We start from the raw sequence: 19,407 nt of genomic DNA on the forward strand, positions 1-19,407 counted from the left end.
AGGAACGAGCCTCTTCTGCATGGTCTCGCCGCGTCGTCGACGATCAAACATGTTGGTTGGTCGTGAAGCGAACGAGGCTCGGCAGCTGAAAGAAAGCCGGGCCAGACCCGAGGTTTCCTATTGGGATTCCAAGACCAAAATACGCGAAATGTATCTTGGCCCTGCACAACTTGACCCCAGCCTTCCTGTTCTATTCATGAGCCGATCTGCTTGGCGTGCGCGGCAGACGCAACACCAGCTGGGCTAGAACTTCATGTTCGTGGTAGAAGCGAGAAACCGGCGCCTTGGGGTGGCGCTCCTCGTGTCCGGTCCACCACGGTACGTGCTACAGGAGGCCCAAGGCAGATTAGTGTCCCTCTGCTGTCTTGTCTCTGTTTGTCGTCTTGGGAAAACCAAGAGGCTCGTTGCCGACAAAGCAGACCTCTAAAGGTTTGGGATCATTTTTTCCCTCGTAGCTCTTCCAGGCCAGCGACAGACGCCCATGGCCGCTAAACATGGCTCCTCTGATCTCTTTGAGCTGTCAACGCCGTCGTACTATTCTTCAAGAGACCCGTTATGGGCTGGGACCTCGCTGGACAGACCGCTGGACACAGTGACTGCGCGGCGGCAGGAACCAGGGAAAGTCCTCGATATCGGTCGCTATGGCTTCAGCGTGCTGTCACTCGGCACCCTTGTCATCAGCGGTGCAGTTGGATTCCTCTGGTTCCTGTGGAAGGCTGACGACCGCAACCATTTCTGGCGATGGATCGTTGCTGGAGGACACATTGCTCAGGCTATCGCCTTGACAGCACTGGTCATTCGATTTGCAGTCTTTGCGCAGGCAGCGCTATGTACATCGATGCTGGCAAGCCTGGCACTGCAAAAATTCCAGGTTACACTGCCCAACTCTGTACCAATGACTCTTTTGCAGCACCAGAACAATGGTCCTCACCAACTTGTCGTCAATCTTCTTGGGTCGTGGAAGAAAGGCAAGGCTGGCGTCCTGGGATTGCTGGCGGTAATTCTCATGTTAACGACAACGGTTGTCCAATTCACCTCGACGATTCTGCTCTCCGACCTACAAATCAGCCCCATATCGGACGTGGTTCGCGCGTTGTCAATTCCGGCAACCATAAATTGGGACGCTGGGATCTCTTCCCAAGCGACTTGGTCTGGTGACGGGTATATGCTTCTAGCCCCAAGTCAATATCCTGCCTTTGCCGAATACTCGCAAACCGAGAGTCATCGGGAAACGGTTGATGGTGTCCACGACACAGGGACTGTGATGCGGGCTTTCATGCCAGTAACCCAGAAGAGTTCGCGGGAAATGCTTCGAAGTTACAAGGGGATCGCCACCACTTTGGACTCCCGGGTTGTCTGTGCGCGGCCTACCATCAAGCGTGCATCCCTCGATATCGGCAACGTCGACGAGTGTGCAGGCCCCAGACTCAGCGGGGACGTCTCAACCGACCTAAGCTCGGTTCCACGGTTTCGCTATCACGAAGACGACAAAGTTACAGAGACCTTCAACTGTGGTACTGCCGTCCCCAACGCGCAGCGGCCCTCGGAGTGGTCCTTGATGAGCTGTCCCGTAACTCAAACAGCCGGCATCATTTCAGCCATGGACAGTATTGACGAGGTACTCGATCCGAACAGTGGCACGCGATACGGAATGAATACATACATGTTGTACGGTGTAGGTCAAGCCTACCTCCTCGTCAATACCACAGGCAGTTGGGGCCGGTGGCTCAACTACTGTAAGCGACGGAAGATCTTCGACGACGGTGGCGGGCCGACCGTGTCAAATCTCACTTTGGCCTCTGAGCAGGATTACATCAAGAAGGGCGAGTGGCTTGACATTCCCACCAATGACCCCGAGATTACCTTTTCGCTTTCTCTTTGCTACAGCGCCTTCAACGTGGTAGACCGTGATATCAGCGCCGACGGTTTGCGGAATCGCACCGAGCCGAACATGGAATGGGACTATGACAACCGCACGTTTAGTACAGATGGAATTCGTCGGCAATTGGGCACCCTCAGACTTAACAGTAGCAGCGGCCTGTCCTCGCCCAATGATACTCTGGCAGAGCGAGGGATTCTGGCTCTCGCACCGTTTACATCGGATGCTTCAGCTGATAGTTGGGTTTCGAATTCCACAACGCGACGCCGATCGCGCACGGGGCAAGCAATTCTGCTCAATGCGAATCTGGGGTGGAAGAATACGGCACTCACATTCTGCTTGGACTGTCAGCCCTCGCTCGAGAACTCTTCGTCAATCTCCGCCGCGGGAGCTGATGGAGCAAAGGGGCCGTCTTCGCTGCACCCACACCACCTGAGTCTCATGACCACCACTCTCAAAGCCACAGGACATCCCGCCTATGCCTTGCAGAGTGTGTTCACCAACCTGTTCTCCATGTCGTATTATGATCTTGCCCTGAAATTCGACGAGCGGGAGGATGTTCAGTCCAGTAGTTTCGTGTTGGCGCTGAGGCCAATGACGTGGAAAGCGTTTGCGAGTGTACTGGTGCTGCTGATCGTCCACCTTGCCCTGATCAGCGTTGTGGTCATCCTGTTCGCGAGTCAAGGGGAAGGTGTGATAGGCGGCGGCTGGGCGAGTGTCAATCAACTGCGCAGCCAATCGTTGAACAGGTGGATTGATGGCCACGCAGCGGGGAAGAGAGATAGATGGGTCGGAAAGGAGATGAAGCGCCGCGGAGAAAGAGAGAAATGGGTTGGCGTTGGAGGGAGTGGTCGCATTGAGGTTCGAGAGGTCAAGACGACAGGGGTTGATCTGTAACAGAATAAGTAATTGCGTGTTTTGACGACGATAATGAAGTTAGCTGTACAAAATAGGCCACACTTATAGAAGCAGGAAATCGATCTCCCTACAAAAACAGGTGGGAACCAGCAGGTGGGGTGGGATCCTTTGGCGAGTCTCGCCAACGATTAGCTTCATCCCCGTGCCCGTTGAAAGTACCCAAGGCCCACTTCGTAAACTTGAGATCCAGTACGGGGTACATGTCTCCAATAGGACGGCCACGAAGTTTCTCCATGATCAGAGAATCGGCCTCTACAGGATTTTGAGCGTCTGTCGAGTAGTACAAGATTTTGGGAGCTGGCACGCCGGCAGCATGAACTAAATCCAGAGTCGCGACTTCGCTGGCTATTGCAAGTCGACATGGTTTCGTCGAAGGGTAGGGAAGGCGTGCGAGTACTTCGAAGCCATCTTTCATGGTGATTTGGAACACTCGATTGAAGCCACCCTGCGCAAGCTTAGACAATTCCTTGACAGCGGACGCTGGCCGGCGCAGGCACTTGTCAGCCACTTTCTTGAGTTTACAAACATTGAAAAAGAGCCTTTCGCTTACAGTACGAGATTTCCCGATGAGACACTGGCTTCCATGATGAGATCCAATGCGCTTCAGCGCTGCAGGACGTCGCCCATCATCTTTGTCCCGTCTAGAAACTCTCCCAGATCAGTCTGCCCGCGAAGCGCCTCTGGTGCAGCCTTGCGAACCCAGTTTCGACTACGTCGTTACTCGAGCACGGCAACACATCCTGCATTGTCAATAAATTCCACGGACACGGATGCTCAGAGAGATCAAGCGACAGAGACCAAGTGCATGTCTGGTCGCCAGTACAAGATCGAACGCGTCCTTCAAGACAAAGGAAGTTTGCTAGGTCGCATGTTTCTTGCTACGTATGCCACTGCCAGTAGAGTTAGTATCGTCTACTGACTTAGCTACCATGGAGACCTTAACGAGCAGTTTGCCTTGAAATAGATTCCTCGAAACAACTATGAATTCCGCCCAGCAATATGCCGACTTCAATCTGGGAAAAGGGATCACGGCCCGAGAGGCATTGGGGCACAAATGGTTCAAGGATGTCGAAGTGATCGGCTTCTGATGAGGATGAACGAAATTCCCGACATTTTTAGACACGACTAGGATCTCCTCTCTATTGCAGTTTCAAGCGCTACCTCGAGTCATTGTCCTCTTTGAGGTCAGACACCAAAGGAAGAGACAATGCTGGGGATCCTGTCTACAGGTACATGGTCTCCTCACGACAGTTCTGGCAGCCAGAACCGGATTGGCGTGAAACAGTCGGTGCCACCAGCGGAAGGAATCGGACCGGGCCCAAGCCGCGCGGCAATAATCTCCGCCCCCTTATTCCCCACGGTTACCTGATTCTCCTTTTTCGTTGTCCCCTCTATCCTGTCTGGAGCTCCTCCTCACCACAGGGACCAAGGAAGCCCTTGGCCCAGCAGATGATTATCTTGACTGCCCCTGGACTGCTCAATCGGTGTCATCATGGGCGAGAGTGCCTCAGCAACCACAGCGTCGGCAGACTGGACACAGCTTCGATTTGACACGACACCTCTCGACTTACGAAAATACCTCGAGACACATCGCGACTCACATCTGCAGTCAGACGCACACACCTGTGTGAGTGAACTGGCCGCGTCCACGTGGGAGTACTGGGAGCCAGACTGCTTCGAAAGCCTGTTGAGATCAGCACCCTGGTTGGCCGGCTTCACGGCGGAGGATGGGAATCTGACCCCAGCCTGCCGCGCTCTCGAGGTTCTGCCAAACCAATGCACCAGGCTGCTGCTTCGGCTGGATGTAATCCTAGCCAATTGGCTCATCACCTCTGTCTTCAAGACATGGCTACAAGGGTTTAGGAGGAGGATGGATGTCAACACGCCAATCGTGCGACCTGCTGAACCGGCGGATGTCGTCAAGACCATCCTTCACGATGTTCCCATTTCGAGCTCGGCGCTCAGCTCGCTGTGGTGGCAGCTACTGCAGAGCTACTCGGACTTCCGCAAAAACTCGGTCTACCAGATATTCTCGACCAAGGTCGCCGAGTTTTGCCTCGAGGCCGGATGCCCCGCCGTCACGCGCAACCCTCCAGAAGATATATACTCACTCCGAAACCATCTGTTCTCCAGCGACTCGGCGGCTCGAGAAGCCGAGCTGCGCAAGGAGATTGATGAGCTTCGAAACGCCAATCGCTCACAGCAGCGCATCATCACAAACCTGGCCTTTCGGCATCTTCTGGAGATGTTACCACCACGAGACGCAAAGGCTGGGAACAGTGCGACAGCAGCCTGGACTGCTTTCTTCCAGACTGGGTTGAAGGAGGCACAGAGGCAGCTTGAACGGGGTGAGTCGGGCCATCCACTGATTCCCGTCCTGAAAAAGTACCCGAAAATCAAGCAGATCGAGAACGTGGGCACGAATCTCTACGGCACTCTCAGCACCAATATCCACCACTTTTCAGGCCAGTACAAGGTCCTTGATGACCAGTGGAATGCGCTCGAGGTGGATATCCTGAGGGCGATCACACCTCTGGCTGACAATGAGACAGAAGCGGGTGTCGACTGGCAAATGGAAAGATCACGCTATAGAGGGAGTGCCACTCACAGGTAGAGAAGCACTGTTGAGGCCTTATGTCGAAGGGAACGTGGCTGTGAGCAAACGACCCCGATTCAAGACGTGGTGTGAAAGGCGCATTTTGGCTCCTTCCTCCCATTTAAGCGCGTCAGCTGGACTGATGCGCCCATGCACATGTCCCACCAACCCAACACCCATCCTCCTCAAGCAATACGTTGATCTGCGACGGATATCCCATCGCTCGTCCCTGATACACCACCGCCTCCTGCCCCACGGGCAGCACTCCATGGGCTGCCAGAACATACGACAACGCCGCTGCTGCGATCCCTGTGGCCGCGTCTTCAGGATACCCCGAAGCCTTTGGGAACTGCCGTGCCTCGGCCTGGACAGAGCTGCTACTGTTGTCCCAGCTGTTTCCACCCTGTACCACCGCGTAGGGATAGAGGCCCGTCGACCCCAACCGATCACACAAATCCCTGACGCGTGAGAAATCAGGGCGAAGACCATTCAGCACATCCGCGTCGCGCAACGCAATCGCCGTCTTCACCCGGCTTGTGCAAGCATTCTGGACCGCGCGGGGCGTTGGTTGCAGTTGCGCCTGATCTATACCGAGCACGGAGAGGATTTCCCCGATTAATGCGCCGTCCGTCACGTCCTCGACCCTCCCCTTGGGCTGAGACACAAATACCTTGACATTTTGCGTAGTGGACCGGTCGTCTCCCCCTTCCTCCACGCGGCGAATGGTGCGCACCAGGCCGGACTTTGTCATGAACCTAATCTCCGGCGTCTGGGAGATCCCAAGCTCATGCATCACCCAAGCCGTTCCCACGGTAGCGTGGCCACACATTTCCATTTCGTGTTCCGGTACAAAGAACCGCAGCTCGAAATCCGCGCCGGATCCATCTTTTGATGGTGGCGGCAGTACAAACGCACTTTCTCGCTGGTGCTGGTGCGCCACATCGCGCATCTCCTCGTCTGTCCAACCCTCGGCATGGAGAACTATTGGCGCGAGGTTTCCGCCTTCACTACTGTCTGAGGTGAAGACGTTGACGAGGTGGATGCTGTTGCTCATGACGATGGGGATTTTGAAGTTGTTGGAGGAGTTGTCTTTGCATGCGAGGGTGAGGAAAATAACGACAGACTGAGCGGGGGGTTATGGAAGAGAAGGGAAGGGATATTTTCCTGACGTGGATTGACATTCACGACACATGGATCAATCTACAGTACGTCTTGATACCTATTCGCCCATTCATGAGGGCGGTATACTCTCCATCCCATGGAATTTCCCAAAGCGGCCTTCCGTATGACGATGATCTGTGCCCCATCCGCCCTATGACGACTCCGACGTTTCTCGTTGCTAAGTGTTCCTGATTGGCTCGTCTTGCTGGTCTCGTGCGGGCGGCTACTCCGTTATGTTAACGGTATCTGCCTTTCCTTACCTTTTCCTTTGCTTTTCTTTCGCTTGGCTTTGTGATGAGGTTTGTACAGGTACCTTATGTATGTACGCAGATCCTTCCTCGGAACGGAACCATCTCCGCAAAGTATATATCAAAACGCGGCTCTCCCGCTTCCCGCATCACACCCACATGGCAAAGGGGTCACGGATCTTCCGTCCTTCTGTACAGTATATTTCCTCATCAGGAGATTTATCCTCCTCGGCGTGTTTTTGTTCGTCTTGGCCTCTCTTAGACATTGTCAGTTGCTTTATAATGGAACCTAGGAATCTCGGTTTCTCCGCCTCCTCTGCTCGTAACTCGCTAAACCCGTCGATGTCGGGTGTTGGGGGGGTGCTTTGACCGTTAATTCCATGTCACAGCATTCTCTACAGAAACCGTTCTGGGGGACGGAAGGCCATAAATAAAGGAAGGGAGGAAGGAAGGAAGGAAGACGAGAGCATGTTGATCGCTAGGTCCTGGTAACATAGGTCAATAAGTAACTGTCACTGATCCTCGCTGTCCACGCGTATCACTACTGTTCAAGTACTCTTCAACATCCACCGCTTCAGAAAACCCCCCCCCCCCCCCCCCCGGGCGGCGAACCTCTCCATATCAAGAGAAACAGGAAAAATAGCAAAAGTGTGTATCACGACTTTAGCTCGAAAAAAAAAGGGAGAAACAACCCAAACATGGCCCAACGCGAAAACTATACGTTTGAAAACCACGCTTCCCTGCCTGCCGGCCTGGGTAGCACCCTCGCCAGCTACTTCCAGTCATGGGACGACCCGCACTCCAACAACGAGTACCTCAACCTGTTCACGCCGGACAGCGAACTCGTCTTCGGCCAGACCCCTGTAAAGGGCAAAGACGGGATCCGCGGCCTCCGCGAGGCCATGGTCCAAACGGGCCCGTCGTCGACCTCGAGCACACCTTCAAAAAGTGTTTCGTCCTCGCGGGGCCCACTCACGAAGGGCCCGAGGTCGTCATCAACGGCACCGTGTGGTTCAAGTTGAAGAACGGGCGGCGGGTCGACACCGATTTCGCCAGCTGGATCGTCTTCAAGAGGCGGCAGGGGGAGCAGCTACAGGCCGTGTTTTATAAAGTGTACATTGACCCGGCGGAGTTGCAGGCCGCGATCAAGGAGATGGTCGCCGCTGAGCAGTAGTGAGTAATGCAGTAATGCAGTGAGGAGGGACGAGGATCGAGGATCGGGAGACCAGGGATACTAGACACTGCCTGGTAGGATTATGTAGGAATTGTGCGAGGTAGGTGTGGACAGAGATCTGAGTGGATACCTAGGTGTATATTTGCATAAGTGCATGAGTGCATGAGTGAATAGTATATAGTATATAGTATATACCTTGTAGTCGGATTGATGTTAAGTAACTCACTGAGTTGGAGACAAGGCTCCGAGCATACAACTGAGACACGACCAGGGCAGAAAGAAGCTACCTAGTTGGTAGGTAGGTACACAGGTACGCAGGTACTTGGTGTGTAAAATGATATAGTATTACATCTTCGATTTCATAACCGCTTCTTACGAAGTGAGTAATATACCGTCACAAGAGATCTCCAGATATATCGAGCCATCTCCGATCCACCTCGAGGGGAAAATGTCAAAATGCCATCGACACTGCCAGGCTGGCAGCTGGGAAACCGGTATTGTTCATGACGAGCAACTGCACTGGATCGCCCGCTGAAATCGGGGCACATCACCACAGTACTTCTTCTCAATCTCCTCGTTCCAACCCCACTCGTCCTCGAACGGCGCGAGGGTCATGTCCATGACGCCCTTCAGGATGTCTCGCTCCTTCTTGTTCTGTACTCGATCAATAATATCGTCCAGTAACCATCCTCTAGGCACAAAGTTGGGATTGACGCTCTTCATCAGCTTCTCCCGCTGCTCGTCTGCCGCCGACGCTGTGGTCTCGTCCGTGATATCCCAGTCCTCAACCACCCGCTCCCGCCACGAATCAAGCCACTTCCCGACCTTTTCACGGCCAGACTCGTTCGATTCGTTCAGACCGGTGACACCTTCGCCGTGGAAGAATCTCTCGGCTGTGCTCTCGCGCTTCTCTTTGGTGCTGATATCGTCCATCTTGACAGAGGAGAGACGGCGGAAGAAGTGGTTAAAGTCCAGCTCCAATGCTTCCATTGTATCGAGCAGTTCTGAGAACAGCTTGTCAAAGTCACTCTCCTTTTGAGTCTTCAATCCCAATCGTACCGTCATCAGACGACGATACTCGCTCATGAAAACAGCTTTGTACTCGTCCCCGATCTGGTCGATAATGGTCTCGGCGCGCTTGATGAGGATGGGTGCAAAATCTTCATGTACCCCTTTCTCTGCAAAAACTTCATCGTCCACTTTGTCCCCAGCACCAATCAATTCACCCAGGGCTTCACCGAGACGAACAAGGTTCCACCAGAAAATGCTCGGCTGTGCGCGGTAACTATACCTCAGCATATGGTCATCGTGATTAGGCGTGTAGGATGGATCGAAGTTGTCCATAAATGCAAACGGCCCATAATCGAGCGACAGACCGTATATTGACGTGTTGTCGGTGTTGAGCACCCCGTTCATGAACCCATACGCCTGCATCATGCCCACAAGCTTGGCGTTTCTTCGAACAATTTCTCGATACAGTCTAGCAAACCGATTCTCCTCGGCGCCTTCTTTGCCTTGGATCTCATCCTTCGGGACACCTCTTGCCGGGTCGAGATGGGCGTCCGGGACATCGGCTGGCAAAGCTGCCGGTAGTTTCTCCCACCCACCAAAGACATCTTCAGCAATGTAGGTTGCGACTTTGCGGATCAGGTCCCGGTCACCTCTTGACCTCAGGAGGTCAAATGTGCCCAGTCTCAGCCATGTCTGAGCAAAACGGCAGACAATTGCTCCAGGTTCAAGACGTTCCCTGACAACCTCGGACTTGGGGCACAACGTCAACGACAGAGCCCTGGTCGTCGGTATGCCGATAGCATTGAGATATTCGGACACAACAAACTCTCTGATACTCGATCTCAAAACGGCCTTGCCGTCGGCAAAGCGTGAATAGGGTGTCTTGCCCGCACCCTTCAGTTGTAGCTCGTAACGGACGTTGGTCTTTGGATTCGTCGTCTCAAACAGCGAGATTGCTCGTCCGTCACCTAGTTGACCGGCCCACGAACCGAACTGGAAGCCACCGTAGCATTGCGCCCAGGGATATACCCCACCCTTCTCTTCATCCCAGTAAAACTTGTTGCCTGCGACGACCTGTTTGAATTCTTCGGATGACGCTTCGCTTTCCGCGAGACCGATATCGCGCAGCGCAGCCTTACTGACGGCTAGGAGTTCAGGCTCCTCGGTCGGCTCAGGCCTGACAAATGTGTACAGTGCCCCTCGCACCATGCGGGGACCCAACTTCTGTCGAGGGGCCTTGTGAGAGTCGATCGGCGTCGGAAATTGAGGATCAGGAGGAAGTTTGGAGGTGAAATTATTGGATTTGGGAATATCTGCCAAAGTGGCCGTGGCTTCGGAATGGCCATTGGACCGGGTGCCATTGCTATGGCCGTTTGAAATATGGGAGGACATCTGGGCGAGTCTCATCCGCGATACAGGAGCGGGGTTCTGAGATGGTCGAGGTGGTTTTGGACGAGAAAGACGAGAAATGCGTCGGATGAGCATGCAGAAGGCAACAACAAAGATGATAAAGACGAATATATTGATGAGAATCGGAGGCGTGTGATAATTTGAAATATTGGCTCTGGTTTCTTGTCGCATCGTCATCTTGACGGCAAATTGAGCCATTGACAAATTATGCGGAGATACCAGCGGCGAGGTTTTTCTGATGTCATTTCTGGGGAAGCAAGGCACGTGCACCGAAAGTAGTCTTCAGCGGAGCATTACATTGTCAAGCGCAGTCCGGCGGATCGTAGACTTCGAAATGTCAAACGCTTTCATGTATGCATGTCCAAGAAAGCCCAGCCACCTGCACCATTGTCCTATGTACCTCGTATTACCATGCAAGAACTCGGGCCTAATGCACCTTTACTCCTTGACCTTGAACTCTCCCCTTTGCTCTCCTCCATGCCAGTTCATGTCGTAAGACCCTCATTACTCCCATCCTGTTCATCGCGCTCCGCATCATACATAACATCGTTCGTCTGGGCATATCGTCGTCACTCATCATCCACATCTCCTTTAGCAGCATCACTGTCATCAGTAGCCCTGGCTTTGGACTTCCTCCTTCGGCTCTTCCTCCCACGCCCGCCATTCACCGTGGCAACTGTCGACGTCTTGTCCTCAATAGCTTCGGGGTCAGGCGACGTCGGAGGAGAGGAGAATGTTCCCATCTCTTCTTCCATCTTCTCCTTTAGAGCCCTGAGATTTGCAATCGCCTCTTCCTTGGACTTCAAGTCAGCTTGGAGCTTGTCAAGTTCCTGGGCAGCTTCATCCGACTGTTGTTTGAACTCTTGCTCCCGCGCTTCGAGGTGCTTGGCTGCCTCTTCCTTTGATGTCTCCGATGATGTTTTGAGCGCCTCGATTTCTTGTGTCAAGGAGCTAACCTTAGCCTCGGTCTCATTTACCCGCTGCTCGGCTTCGTCCTTGCTGGTGGTCAAAGCTGCGATGGCTTTCTCCTTGGCTTCCAGGTCCTCTGACAGCTTGCTAACCTCGATCGCTTGAGCCTTGAGGGACTCGATCTCAGCCTCGAGCTCTTTCAAGTGAGCACTCGACTCATCCCCAGCCTTCTTGGCAGCTTCTAGGTTCGCTTCTGTCTCTTGGAGTCGGGCCTCAAGGTCCGATTTGGAGGTCAGAGCCGCGCCTAGTTCAGCCTCTTTGGATTCAAGGTCTTTCGATGACTGCTCGGCAATGTTGAGCTTCTCCTGCTGGGTTGACTCAAGTTCTGCCTGGATTGCAGCCAGCTTGTCTCTGACTGCTTGGAGCTCCTGCTCGGTGTTTGCTTTGTTGTCTTCGGCTTCCTTGATCTTGCCCTCCAACTCGAGTTTGGCTGCCTCGGTTTCTGTGACGCGCTGCTCGGCTGCGGCGGTGGCGCTTTCTGCCTCGCTCAACTTCGACTCAAGGGCAGCTTTGGCCTCCGCGACGGTCTCGATTTCCTTTTTGATCTCGTCAAGCGCATCTTCGGCGGATTTTTGCTCAGCCAACGCTGTGGCCAGCTTCGTCTCAAGTTCCTCTTTTGCCTTGGCTGCCTCCTCTTCCGAAGCGCTCTGCTTCGCCTGCGCGTCGGCCAGTTTCTGCTCAAATTCACTGGTCAAGGTATCAGCGTCAGCTTGTGCTTTTGACAGAGCTTCTTGAGTAGCTTTCAGGGCATTGTCTGCCTCAGCGAGCTTGTCATCCATTTCGGACTTGGATTGGTCTGCTTCTGCACGAACCTTTTCTAGCGATTCCTGAGCTTCCTGGTGAGAAGCTTCAGAAGCGGCCAATTTTGCTTCGAGTTCTGCCACAGACGCTGCCGCCTCTTCTTTGGCTTTCTCAGAGGCTTCCTTGGTGGACGCAAGTTCCTGTCTAAGTCCATCCACGGCTGACACGTGCTCTTGTTGTAGCTTTTCCACCTCACTCTCAGCCACCGCTTTGGCACTTTCGACGTCCTCAAGCTTCTTCGTCAGCTCATCCCTGGCCTCCTCAATTGAATGCACCTGCGATTCGAGAGCAGCGGATTTCTCTTGGAGAGCAGTATGCTCGGCCTCCAGCTCATCAAGCTTCTTACATTTCTCCGTCAGCTCTTCATTGGTGTCATTAGCTGATTTCAGCTCTCCTTCCAAAGTGGCAACCTTCTCTTCTGCGCTGTGCTGAGCGGCCTCCACCTCTCCGCATTTTGCTGTCAATTCGTCATGAGAGTCCTGGAGCGTTTTGAGCTGTTCTTCCAAGGCCTTGACTTTCTCTTCCGCAGCTTGGCGACCGGCCTCCACTTCCTCGAGCTTTCCACATTTATTTTGAAGTTCTTCGTTAGACTCTTGAAGCGACTTTACCTCTGTCTCGAGGCCAGTGCATTTCTCTTCCGCCGACTGAAGGCTCGCTTGTGCTTCCTCAAGCTGCTTCTGTGCGGTCGCTTTGGCCTCTTCAAGCTCGCTAGAAAGTCTGGAACTCTCTGCTTCGAGACCCTCAACTTTCTCCTCGAGCTCTTTCTTAGCTGCGTCAGCAGTCTCGATAGCTTCGGCCAATCTGGCCTTTTCCGCCTCGAGATTGGATATCTCACCCTTGGCAGTGGCCAATTCTTCGGTGAGGTTGGCTTTTTGTGCTTCGTGCTCTTCGGCTTCGGCCTGCTTCGACGCTGTAATGGAAGCAACCTCGGACTCGAGAGATTGGACCTGCTCCTTTAGGGAGGTTATGGTTTCTAATGCCTCGTCTAGCGAAGCTTGAGCCGTACGATGAGAACTGGAAGCATCCTCAAGATCCTTGGTGAGTTGCTCATTCTGTTCTTTCGTTGTTGCATGGTTTGAGGTCTCTGATGCAAGGCTTTCCTTCAGCGTTTCAACCTCGGCAAGGACAGATTTATGCAAGTCTTCTGCCTCGACAGCACGAGATTCGGCCTGTGTGGTGGCAGCCTTGTGTTGTTCAATCTCCTCGAGAGCAGAGGTGTGCTTCCCCTCTGCTTCAGCGGCGCGCGCTTCGGTTTCTTTCAGCTTTTCGTCCGCCTCCGCTGCGGCTGCCTTGTGAGTTTCCAACTCCTCTAATGCAGAAGCATGTTTCTGTTCCGCATCGACAGCACGCGACTCGGCCTCTGCGGTGGCGGCTTTATGTTGGTCGATCTCCCCAAGTGCGGAGGCGTGCTTCTCTTCCGCTTCGGCAGCACGAGAGTGAGCTTCGGCCGCGGCAGTCTTCTGCTGCTCGAGCTCCTCGAGCACCGCTGTATGCTTCTCCTCGGCCTCGGTAGCACGTGCCTCTGCTTCTTTGTGTCTTGTTTCAGCGTCCGCCACAGCGGCAACATGGCGGTCTATGTCCGTAAGCAGGTTGGCAGACCGTTCTTTTTCTGCCTCGTGGTCCTCTTTGAGCTGGGAGTATCCTTCAAGCTCCGTCGTGAGTTGCGTGATCCGTGACTCGGCTCCGTCCAAGGCATTTTTGGTTCCTTCGATCTCACTTTGTAGCTCCGCGAGCTTGGCCTGCGTGCTCTCCAATTCTTGCTTGGAGGACTCGTGATCCGCTTTGAGCTGCTCATGGTCTTCGAGCTGAGCGGTCAATTGGCCAATCTTCGCTTCGGCTTCTTCGAGATCCTGCTTGCAACTTTGCAGGACCTCAAGCTCGGCAGAAAGATCTGCAACCTTGGATTGGATGTCTTCGAGTTCTTGCTTGCACGATTCATGGTCTGCTTTGAGCTGGTTGTGGTCTTCAAGCTCGGCAGAAAGTTGGCCAATCTTTGTTTGGGCCGCTTCCAGGTCACTCTTGCAGGTATTGAAGGGTTCGAGCTCTGCAGTCAAATCTGCAACCTTAGCAGTGGTGCTCTCGAGTTCTTGTGTCTGCACCTCGTGCTCAGCTTTCAGCTGAGCGAATTCCTCGAGCTCGGCAGACAGTTGAGCAACCTGCGCCTCTGCACTCTCCCGTGCAACATGCGATGTAGTGAGTTCCGTAGTTAAATCCGCAACCCGGGCTTGAGAGCTTTCAAGATCTTGTTTGCAGGCCTCAAATGTTTCAAGCTCGAGCACGAGCTGGGCGATTTTCTCTTCCAGAGCGGCCTTTGATTCTACGTGAGTTTGCACCTCGTTCGTGAGATCAGCATTCTGGTTCCGAACACTGGTAAGCTCGTCCAAGACTATCTGATGTGCCGATTGGTCGGCCTCCCTCTCCCGAGATGAGGTGTCGAGGGCGTCTTTGGTCGTAGTGAGCTCTGCGACGTGTGCTTCGAGTTGTGCCTCCAGATCCGCCCGAATCGACGCGAGAGAAGTGTTGGCCTCTTCTATTGCACGAGAGGAGGTCGTTTGGAGGTCGTCATACCGTTTAGTGTGATCCTCAATGCTCAGTTCGGCATTGTGTAGGCCTGAACGGGTAGCATTCAATTCATCAGTGAGAGAAGCGATTTGGGATTCGAGCTCGGCTCTCAGTGTTGCGTTGGCCTTCTCGGTCTCTTCTAGTGCCGTCGTTGAGGCCAGTTGGACGCTTTTGAGTGATTCGGTAGTCTCGACAATAGCAGTCTTTGCGGCTTCGAGATCGGTGTTCAGAGAGGCGAGTTCAGCACGCAGGGCGGAGACCTCGTTTTCGTAGGTGACCTTCATCCGCTCATTCGCTGCGCGAGAGTCCAAGAGCTCCTGTGACAAAATGGCGACTCTTGACCTGTATTTGTGGTGTACACTGTCCAAAGCTGCCTGATGTTCACGGTTGCACTCTTCCTTGACGAGATCTCGTTCGGCTTTCTGAGCATCTCTGATTTGCTGCACGACGACGGCCACCATAGTCTCCTCCAGCGAAGCTTTCAGTCGTCGTAGAGCAGACTCTTTCTCCTTGTAACGTCTCTCCATCTTTTGGGTGTTTTTCTCCAAGTTTGACAGCTCGTGGTCCTGAGACATGACCATCTCCCTGGCCTCCTCGAGATTCTGGCGACATTGCTGCAGTTCACCCTGAAGGATTTCAATCTCTGACAGTGGAGGTTGCGTGGAGTCTGGTACGACCGGAGACCCGTCGTCGGAACCCTCTGAGAGCGGCGAATCGGGGTGAAAGAAGCGGTTGTATACCCTTCGCAAGCTCGAGGACCGTTTTGTGCCTGCTGGAGGCCGGGCTCTTGTCTGGGATAGTCGTCGTAAACGTTTTTCGGATGCCATGATGTCGAGGGTTGGGAAAGATGCGGTGCTGCAGTGTAACTAAGTACTGTGTGGTGGAGAAGAGTTTGGACGAAGAGGCGGTGACGCTGGGACTGTTTCACGTTTGCGTCTGCATGTGCAGGAACCTTTTTAAGCGAACATGGAGATGAGAGAAGTCTCTAGAGGTGAGGGCCGCAGAGATACTTGAACTAGACCATAGTGTCCCCATTTTGGCAAACCTGCGACTAGGTAGCGTGACAGTCTTGTCGTTTGTAGCAATTGGAATTGTGTCGTCCATTGTGGGTTCATCGGGCAGCAAAAGGTACAAACGAAGAAGCAGCGGTAAAATGAAGCTCGGACACGTCGCGGAGGATTAAAGGTTCGGTTAAGGGCCCTGCGTCGCTGATAGGGCGCATTGCTGGTGGCTGTGGGTTATCGCGAGATTCCTGTTGGGCCAGCAAATGTTTGTCTATGTTTACCCATGTGACGAGAACAACTAGGCGGTTGGGTGGCTACAGCGATGAAGAGGAGTTGATTCGTAAGAAGGAGAGAATTAGGAAATACCGCAACAGTTCCAGATACTCTCCATGACAGCGATAATGAAGCATGTGAGGTCAGAAGCCGAATCATTGGTAACTGCGACATGGACTGATACCTAGTGATCTACACTCAAAAGGTGCTGGCGAGGTTGAATTTCAGGGGTCTAGGGATCCAGAACTTCACCTTGGTATGCGGCAGCTGCCGCTGTGCCGGGGGTTTGCTTGTTTTCCTGCCAGGGGTAACAGAGCTGCTAGGGGTGCTTGGGACTGCTGCTGTGGCTACCTAGGTACTTTGTGATGAGGGGCACGGGGGCTAAGGTTAAAGGCGTGCGGGCCGGTGCCTGGTGCTGCGTGAACTTCAGTTAAAGTTTTGCCAGCCGGGATGCTCTTCCCGATGAGTCGGTGACCCCTGGGCCCCCTCGTGCCCTCTTCCCGCTTTGTCCACAATGATAATTGCTGCCCATTACAGCCACCCAGTGTAGGCTTAGAATCAGCCTAGGCATCTCCCTCCAACGCAACAACATGCCAGGCTCGTTCTCTCTCGGGTCGGCATTGCTCCTTTCTTTGGCCACGCCCCCATCATGTGCCAGTATCTCGATCCGGCCAATGCTGCTTCACTCAACTTCACAAATCAACGTCTCTCACATCCACACCGGCAATCAAGATTGGATGCACAGTTTGCAAGCGGTGTTCCTGCCCAAACCCATTCATCCATCTTGGCTATTGTGAGTCACGTACCAACGCGTTGACGGTGCTTGTATTAGCAGTGATTGCGCCTCCCAGTGTTTCCTAGCACTTGCCTTCCAACATGGAGATATTGCATCATTCCGTCATTTACGCTTACAAACATTTATTCATGTCTCCCGAAGGAAGACGGGCACACGGACAAGACGGGTCAGCTGGGTAGGTAACAACGCACTCAGCAAAGCCACCCAAGGTGTCCCAACTACTGTCTCCAGCCTTCGGACTCTTTGTGGTCTTCGCGAGGCTGTACCTCCTTTCGGAGAATTATTGTGCCGGGGACACCAGTGTACCAGTGCATCAACTCTGAGCTGGAGAGGCCAGTCTCGATATTTGCGCCTGGATCTTCTCGCCACGAGCAACCATAGACATCTCGGCACTAGTCATAATCAAGGGGCAGTCCAAACAGTCTGATGGCGTTGCGGTACCCAATATCCCTCCAGTTCTCATCCGATATAGGTACCGTCTCAAACCAGGCTCTCATCTCAGCGATCGATTCATAGGGATAGTCCACGGCAAACATGATATTCTCCACTCTCGATTCTGCCATCAGATTCATCAGGGCTGCGGTTCTTGGCATCCCGCTGGTGTTCGGCAGGATGTTCTGCTGGAAGTAATCCTGAAATCGCTTCTTCTTGGGACCTTGCGCCTCTGGGGTGACCAGTCAGCCGCAGCTTGAATGTGAAAAGAATTTTCGGCGCTAGGGTTGAAGAATAAAAGGTCACCACACTTACCAGCATTATAGAGACGGAACGTGGAGTCCGTTCTCGGTAGGATCCAAGATAACCCCTCGCCCATATGACCCAGACAGATCTTCAACTTAGGAAACCGGTCAAACACACCACTGTACATCAGCCTCAGGACGTGCTCGACCGTCTCTCTCCCAAAGCCGTATGGGGCGCCGTGGAAGATGGGCATATCCTCCAACACTTTGATATTGCTGGCCAGCGGCACGCGGGGGTGGATGAAGATGGGCTTTTGAAGGCGCTCGGAGACTTCCCACAATTTGTCAAATTGCGGATCATCGAGGTACAACCCCTTGGTAGGGTCCGCGGTGTTTGTGAAGCCGTTGATCATGGCCCCGACAAAGCCGTACTCATTGACACAGCGCTCCAGTTCCACCGCGGCAGTCTCGCCACTCTGCGTCGGCAACGTCGCAAAGGCGAAGAACCGATCGGGGTATTTCTGACAGTAGTTCTCGTAGACGAACTGGTTCGACTTGCGACACCACTCGAGCTGCTCTTCCAGGTCCACAAACGCCTGGGCCGTCGGCTGATTCATCGAAATGACCTGCGCGCCGATGTTGTTGGCGTCCATGATCTTGACCCGTAGGGCAATGTCGCCCAGCCGGTCCTTGAGCCCGGCCACATACGAGGGCTTGAAGACTCCAAATGTCGACGAGATCGCCGGCGTGGGGTACGGCGACACGGCGTGCTCTTCCAGACATACCAGACGGGCCTGTTTCCGCGTCTGTAAAAGGGGCGTGTACTCAGACTCGGGCCGTCCTTCGAGGATAAGAGTGTTGCCACTATCAGAAGCCTGCGTTGCGTCTTCTCCCATGATGGTTTGCTTGCTGCAGCTGGACTTGGATATATGTACACCACTGGTATTTTTGGTTTTCCTTTCTATACCTCGTACTTGTTCGTGAAAGCACCACAAAGTCGAGCATCTACCAGTACTCTAGGCGCGGAGGGAGAGCTAAAGTTGTCCGATTGTCTATCTGGGTATCGTAGACTCCTGTCACGTACTCGTACTGTGAATTCTGCGTGTGTACATATGTAAAAGGCATTTCTGGGGATAGGCCGGGAACATCGGCAAAGGATCCGATGATGGGGTTTCTCAGGGAGCGCAAGGGTGGAGACCTGCGGGCATTACACCAACTCCAAGTACCTCGTCAGCTCATACAGGTCCCGGATGAAGTAGAAATTCCATGGTGGAGGTCCATGACAATTATCTCCATACCATTTGCATTTGGGCATTTGGAGAGACTGCCCTATAATATAGATAGATGTATGCGGCATTTACTCTCCTGCAGCGCTAACAGGCCATGAAAATCGCATAGCCACAGAGTCTTGTGGTTAAATACGTGTTGGCTCTGGATTCTAGATGACTCGAAATCCAGCGAGCTAGCGACGCAAGGAAGTTGACATGTATATGATATAATACACGATCAGACAGAACAAGCTCTTCCATGGAAAGGTCAGCCAGGATTGCTTGAGATTCCCACCGCAGCCGTTGTGTCGCTTTATGTCCCTTCGATTTGACCGATAAAGTATTTTCATAATACTGCACCATAAAACATTAGGAAAAATCAAGGGGAGGGTAGGACATTATCTTACCGTCTTACGGCATTAAGAGCCTGAGCTTGTGCTTCCACTCTCCACCCAAACACACAGCCGCGGTCTTTCTCGAAACGCTGGCAGTGGAGGAGACCGGTTGGTAGGTGAAGTCACCTCAAGCAGATCCTCCATCATCTGACCTCTTTGCGAAGCCTGAAATTTAACGACTGCCTTTCGTGCCGAGAAGTGGGGAAAATCCGTCTCCGAGTGGTATATGTTACTAGAGTAGTTTGATATTCCCCAAGAACATGAA

At 53.4% G+C, this 19,407-nt stretch overlaps 8 protein-coding genes across 8 annotated transcripts; 3 read left to right on the forward strand and 5 right to left on the reverse strand.

The window, feature by feature from the left end:
- Positions 1-481: 481 nt before the first annotated feature.
- Positions 482-2,776, forward strand: AYO21_00652 (hypothetical protein; the record flags this gene model as incomplete). Its single annotated transcript, XM_022650642.1, has 1 exon — positions 482-2,776. The coding sequence occupies one exon, from the start codon at positions 482-484 to the stop codon at positions 2,774-2,776; it is 2,295 nt and encodes a 764-aa protein (XP_022517256.1).
- An 88-nt stretch (positions 2,777-2,864) lies between these two features.
- On the reverse strand, positions 2,865-3,212 carry AYO21_00653 (hypothetical protein; the record flags this gene model as incomplete). The annotated part of the gene is made up of 1 exon (XM_022650643.1): positions 2,865-3,212. One exon carries the CDS (start codon positions 3,210-3,212, stop codon positions 2,865-2,867), a length of 348 nt encoding a protein of 115 aa, XP_022517257.1.
- Positions 3,213-4,289: 1,077 nt separating this feature from the next.
- On the forward strand, positions 4,290-5,411 carry AYO21_00654 (hypothetical protein; the record flags this gene model as incomplete). Its single annotated transcript, XM_022650644.1, has 1 exon — positions 4,290-5,411. One exon carries the CDS (start codon positions 4,290-4,292, stop codon positions 5,409-5,411), a length of 1,122 nt encoding a protein of 373 aa, XP_022517258.1.
- Positions 5,412-5,523: 112 nt separating this feature from the next.
- On the reverse strand, positions 5,524-6,447 carry AYO21_00655 (hypothetical protein; the record flags this gene model as incomplete). Its single annotated transcript, XM_022650645.1, has 1 exon — positions 5,524-6,447. One exon carries the CDS (start codon positions 6,445-6,447, stop codon positions 5,524-5,526), a length of 924 nt encoding a protein of 307 aa, XP_022517259.1.
- A 1,053-nt stretch (positions 6,448-7,500) lies between these two features.
- Positions 7,501-7,976, forward strand: AYO21_00656 (hypothetical protein; the record flags this gene model as incomplete). The annotated part of the gene is made up of 2 exons (XM_022650646.1): positions 7,501-7,707; positions 7,752-7,976. The coding sequence occupies 2 exons, from the start codon at positions 7,501-7,503 to the stop codon at positions 7,974-7,976; spliced, it is 432 nt and encodes a 143-aa protein (XP_022517260.1).
- Positions 7,977-8,477: 501 nt separating this feature from the next.
- AYO21_00657 (hypothetical protein) lies at positions 8,478-10,595 on the reverse strand (the record flags this gene model as incomplete). Its single annotated transcript, XM_022650647.1, has 1 exon — positions 8,478-10,595. The coding sequence occupies one exon, from the start codon at positions 10,593-10,595 to the stop codon at positions 8,478-8,480; it is 2,118 nt and encodes a 705-aa protein (XP_022517261.1).
- A 371-nt stretch (positions 10,596-10,966) lies between these two features.
- Positions 10,967-15,556, reverse strand: AYO21_00658 (hypothetical protein; the record flags this gene model as incomplete). The annotated part of the gene is made up of 1 exon (XM_022650648.1): positions 10,967-15,556. The coding sequence occupies one exon, from the start codon at positions 15,554-15,556 to the stop codon at positions 10,967-10,969; it is 4,590 nt and encodes a 1,529-aa protein (XP_022517262.1).
- A 1,638-nt stretch (positions 15,557-17,194) lies between these two features.
- AYO21_00659 (hypothetical protein) lies at positions 17,195-18,375 on the reverse strand (the record flags this gene model as incomplete). The annotated part of the gene is made up of 2 exons (XM_022650649.1): positions 17,195-17,466; positions 17,550-18,375. 2 exons carry the CDS (start codon positions 18,373-18,375, stop codon positions 17,195-17,197), a joined length of 1,098 nt encoding a protein of 365 aa, XP_022517263.1.
- Positions 18,376-19,407: the final 1,032 nt, after the last annotated feature.

Source organism: Fonsecaea monophora (assembly GCF_001642475.1).
Source record: "Fonsecaea monophora strain CBS 269.37 chromosome Unknown Scaff2, whole genome shotgun sequence".
Classification (NCBI taxonomy): domain Eukaryota; kingdom Fungi; phylum Ascomycota; class Eurotiomycetes; order Chaetothyriales; family Herpotrichiellaceae; genus Fonsecaea; species Fonsecaea monophora.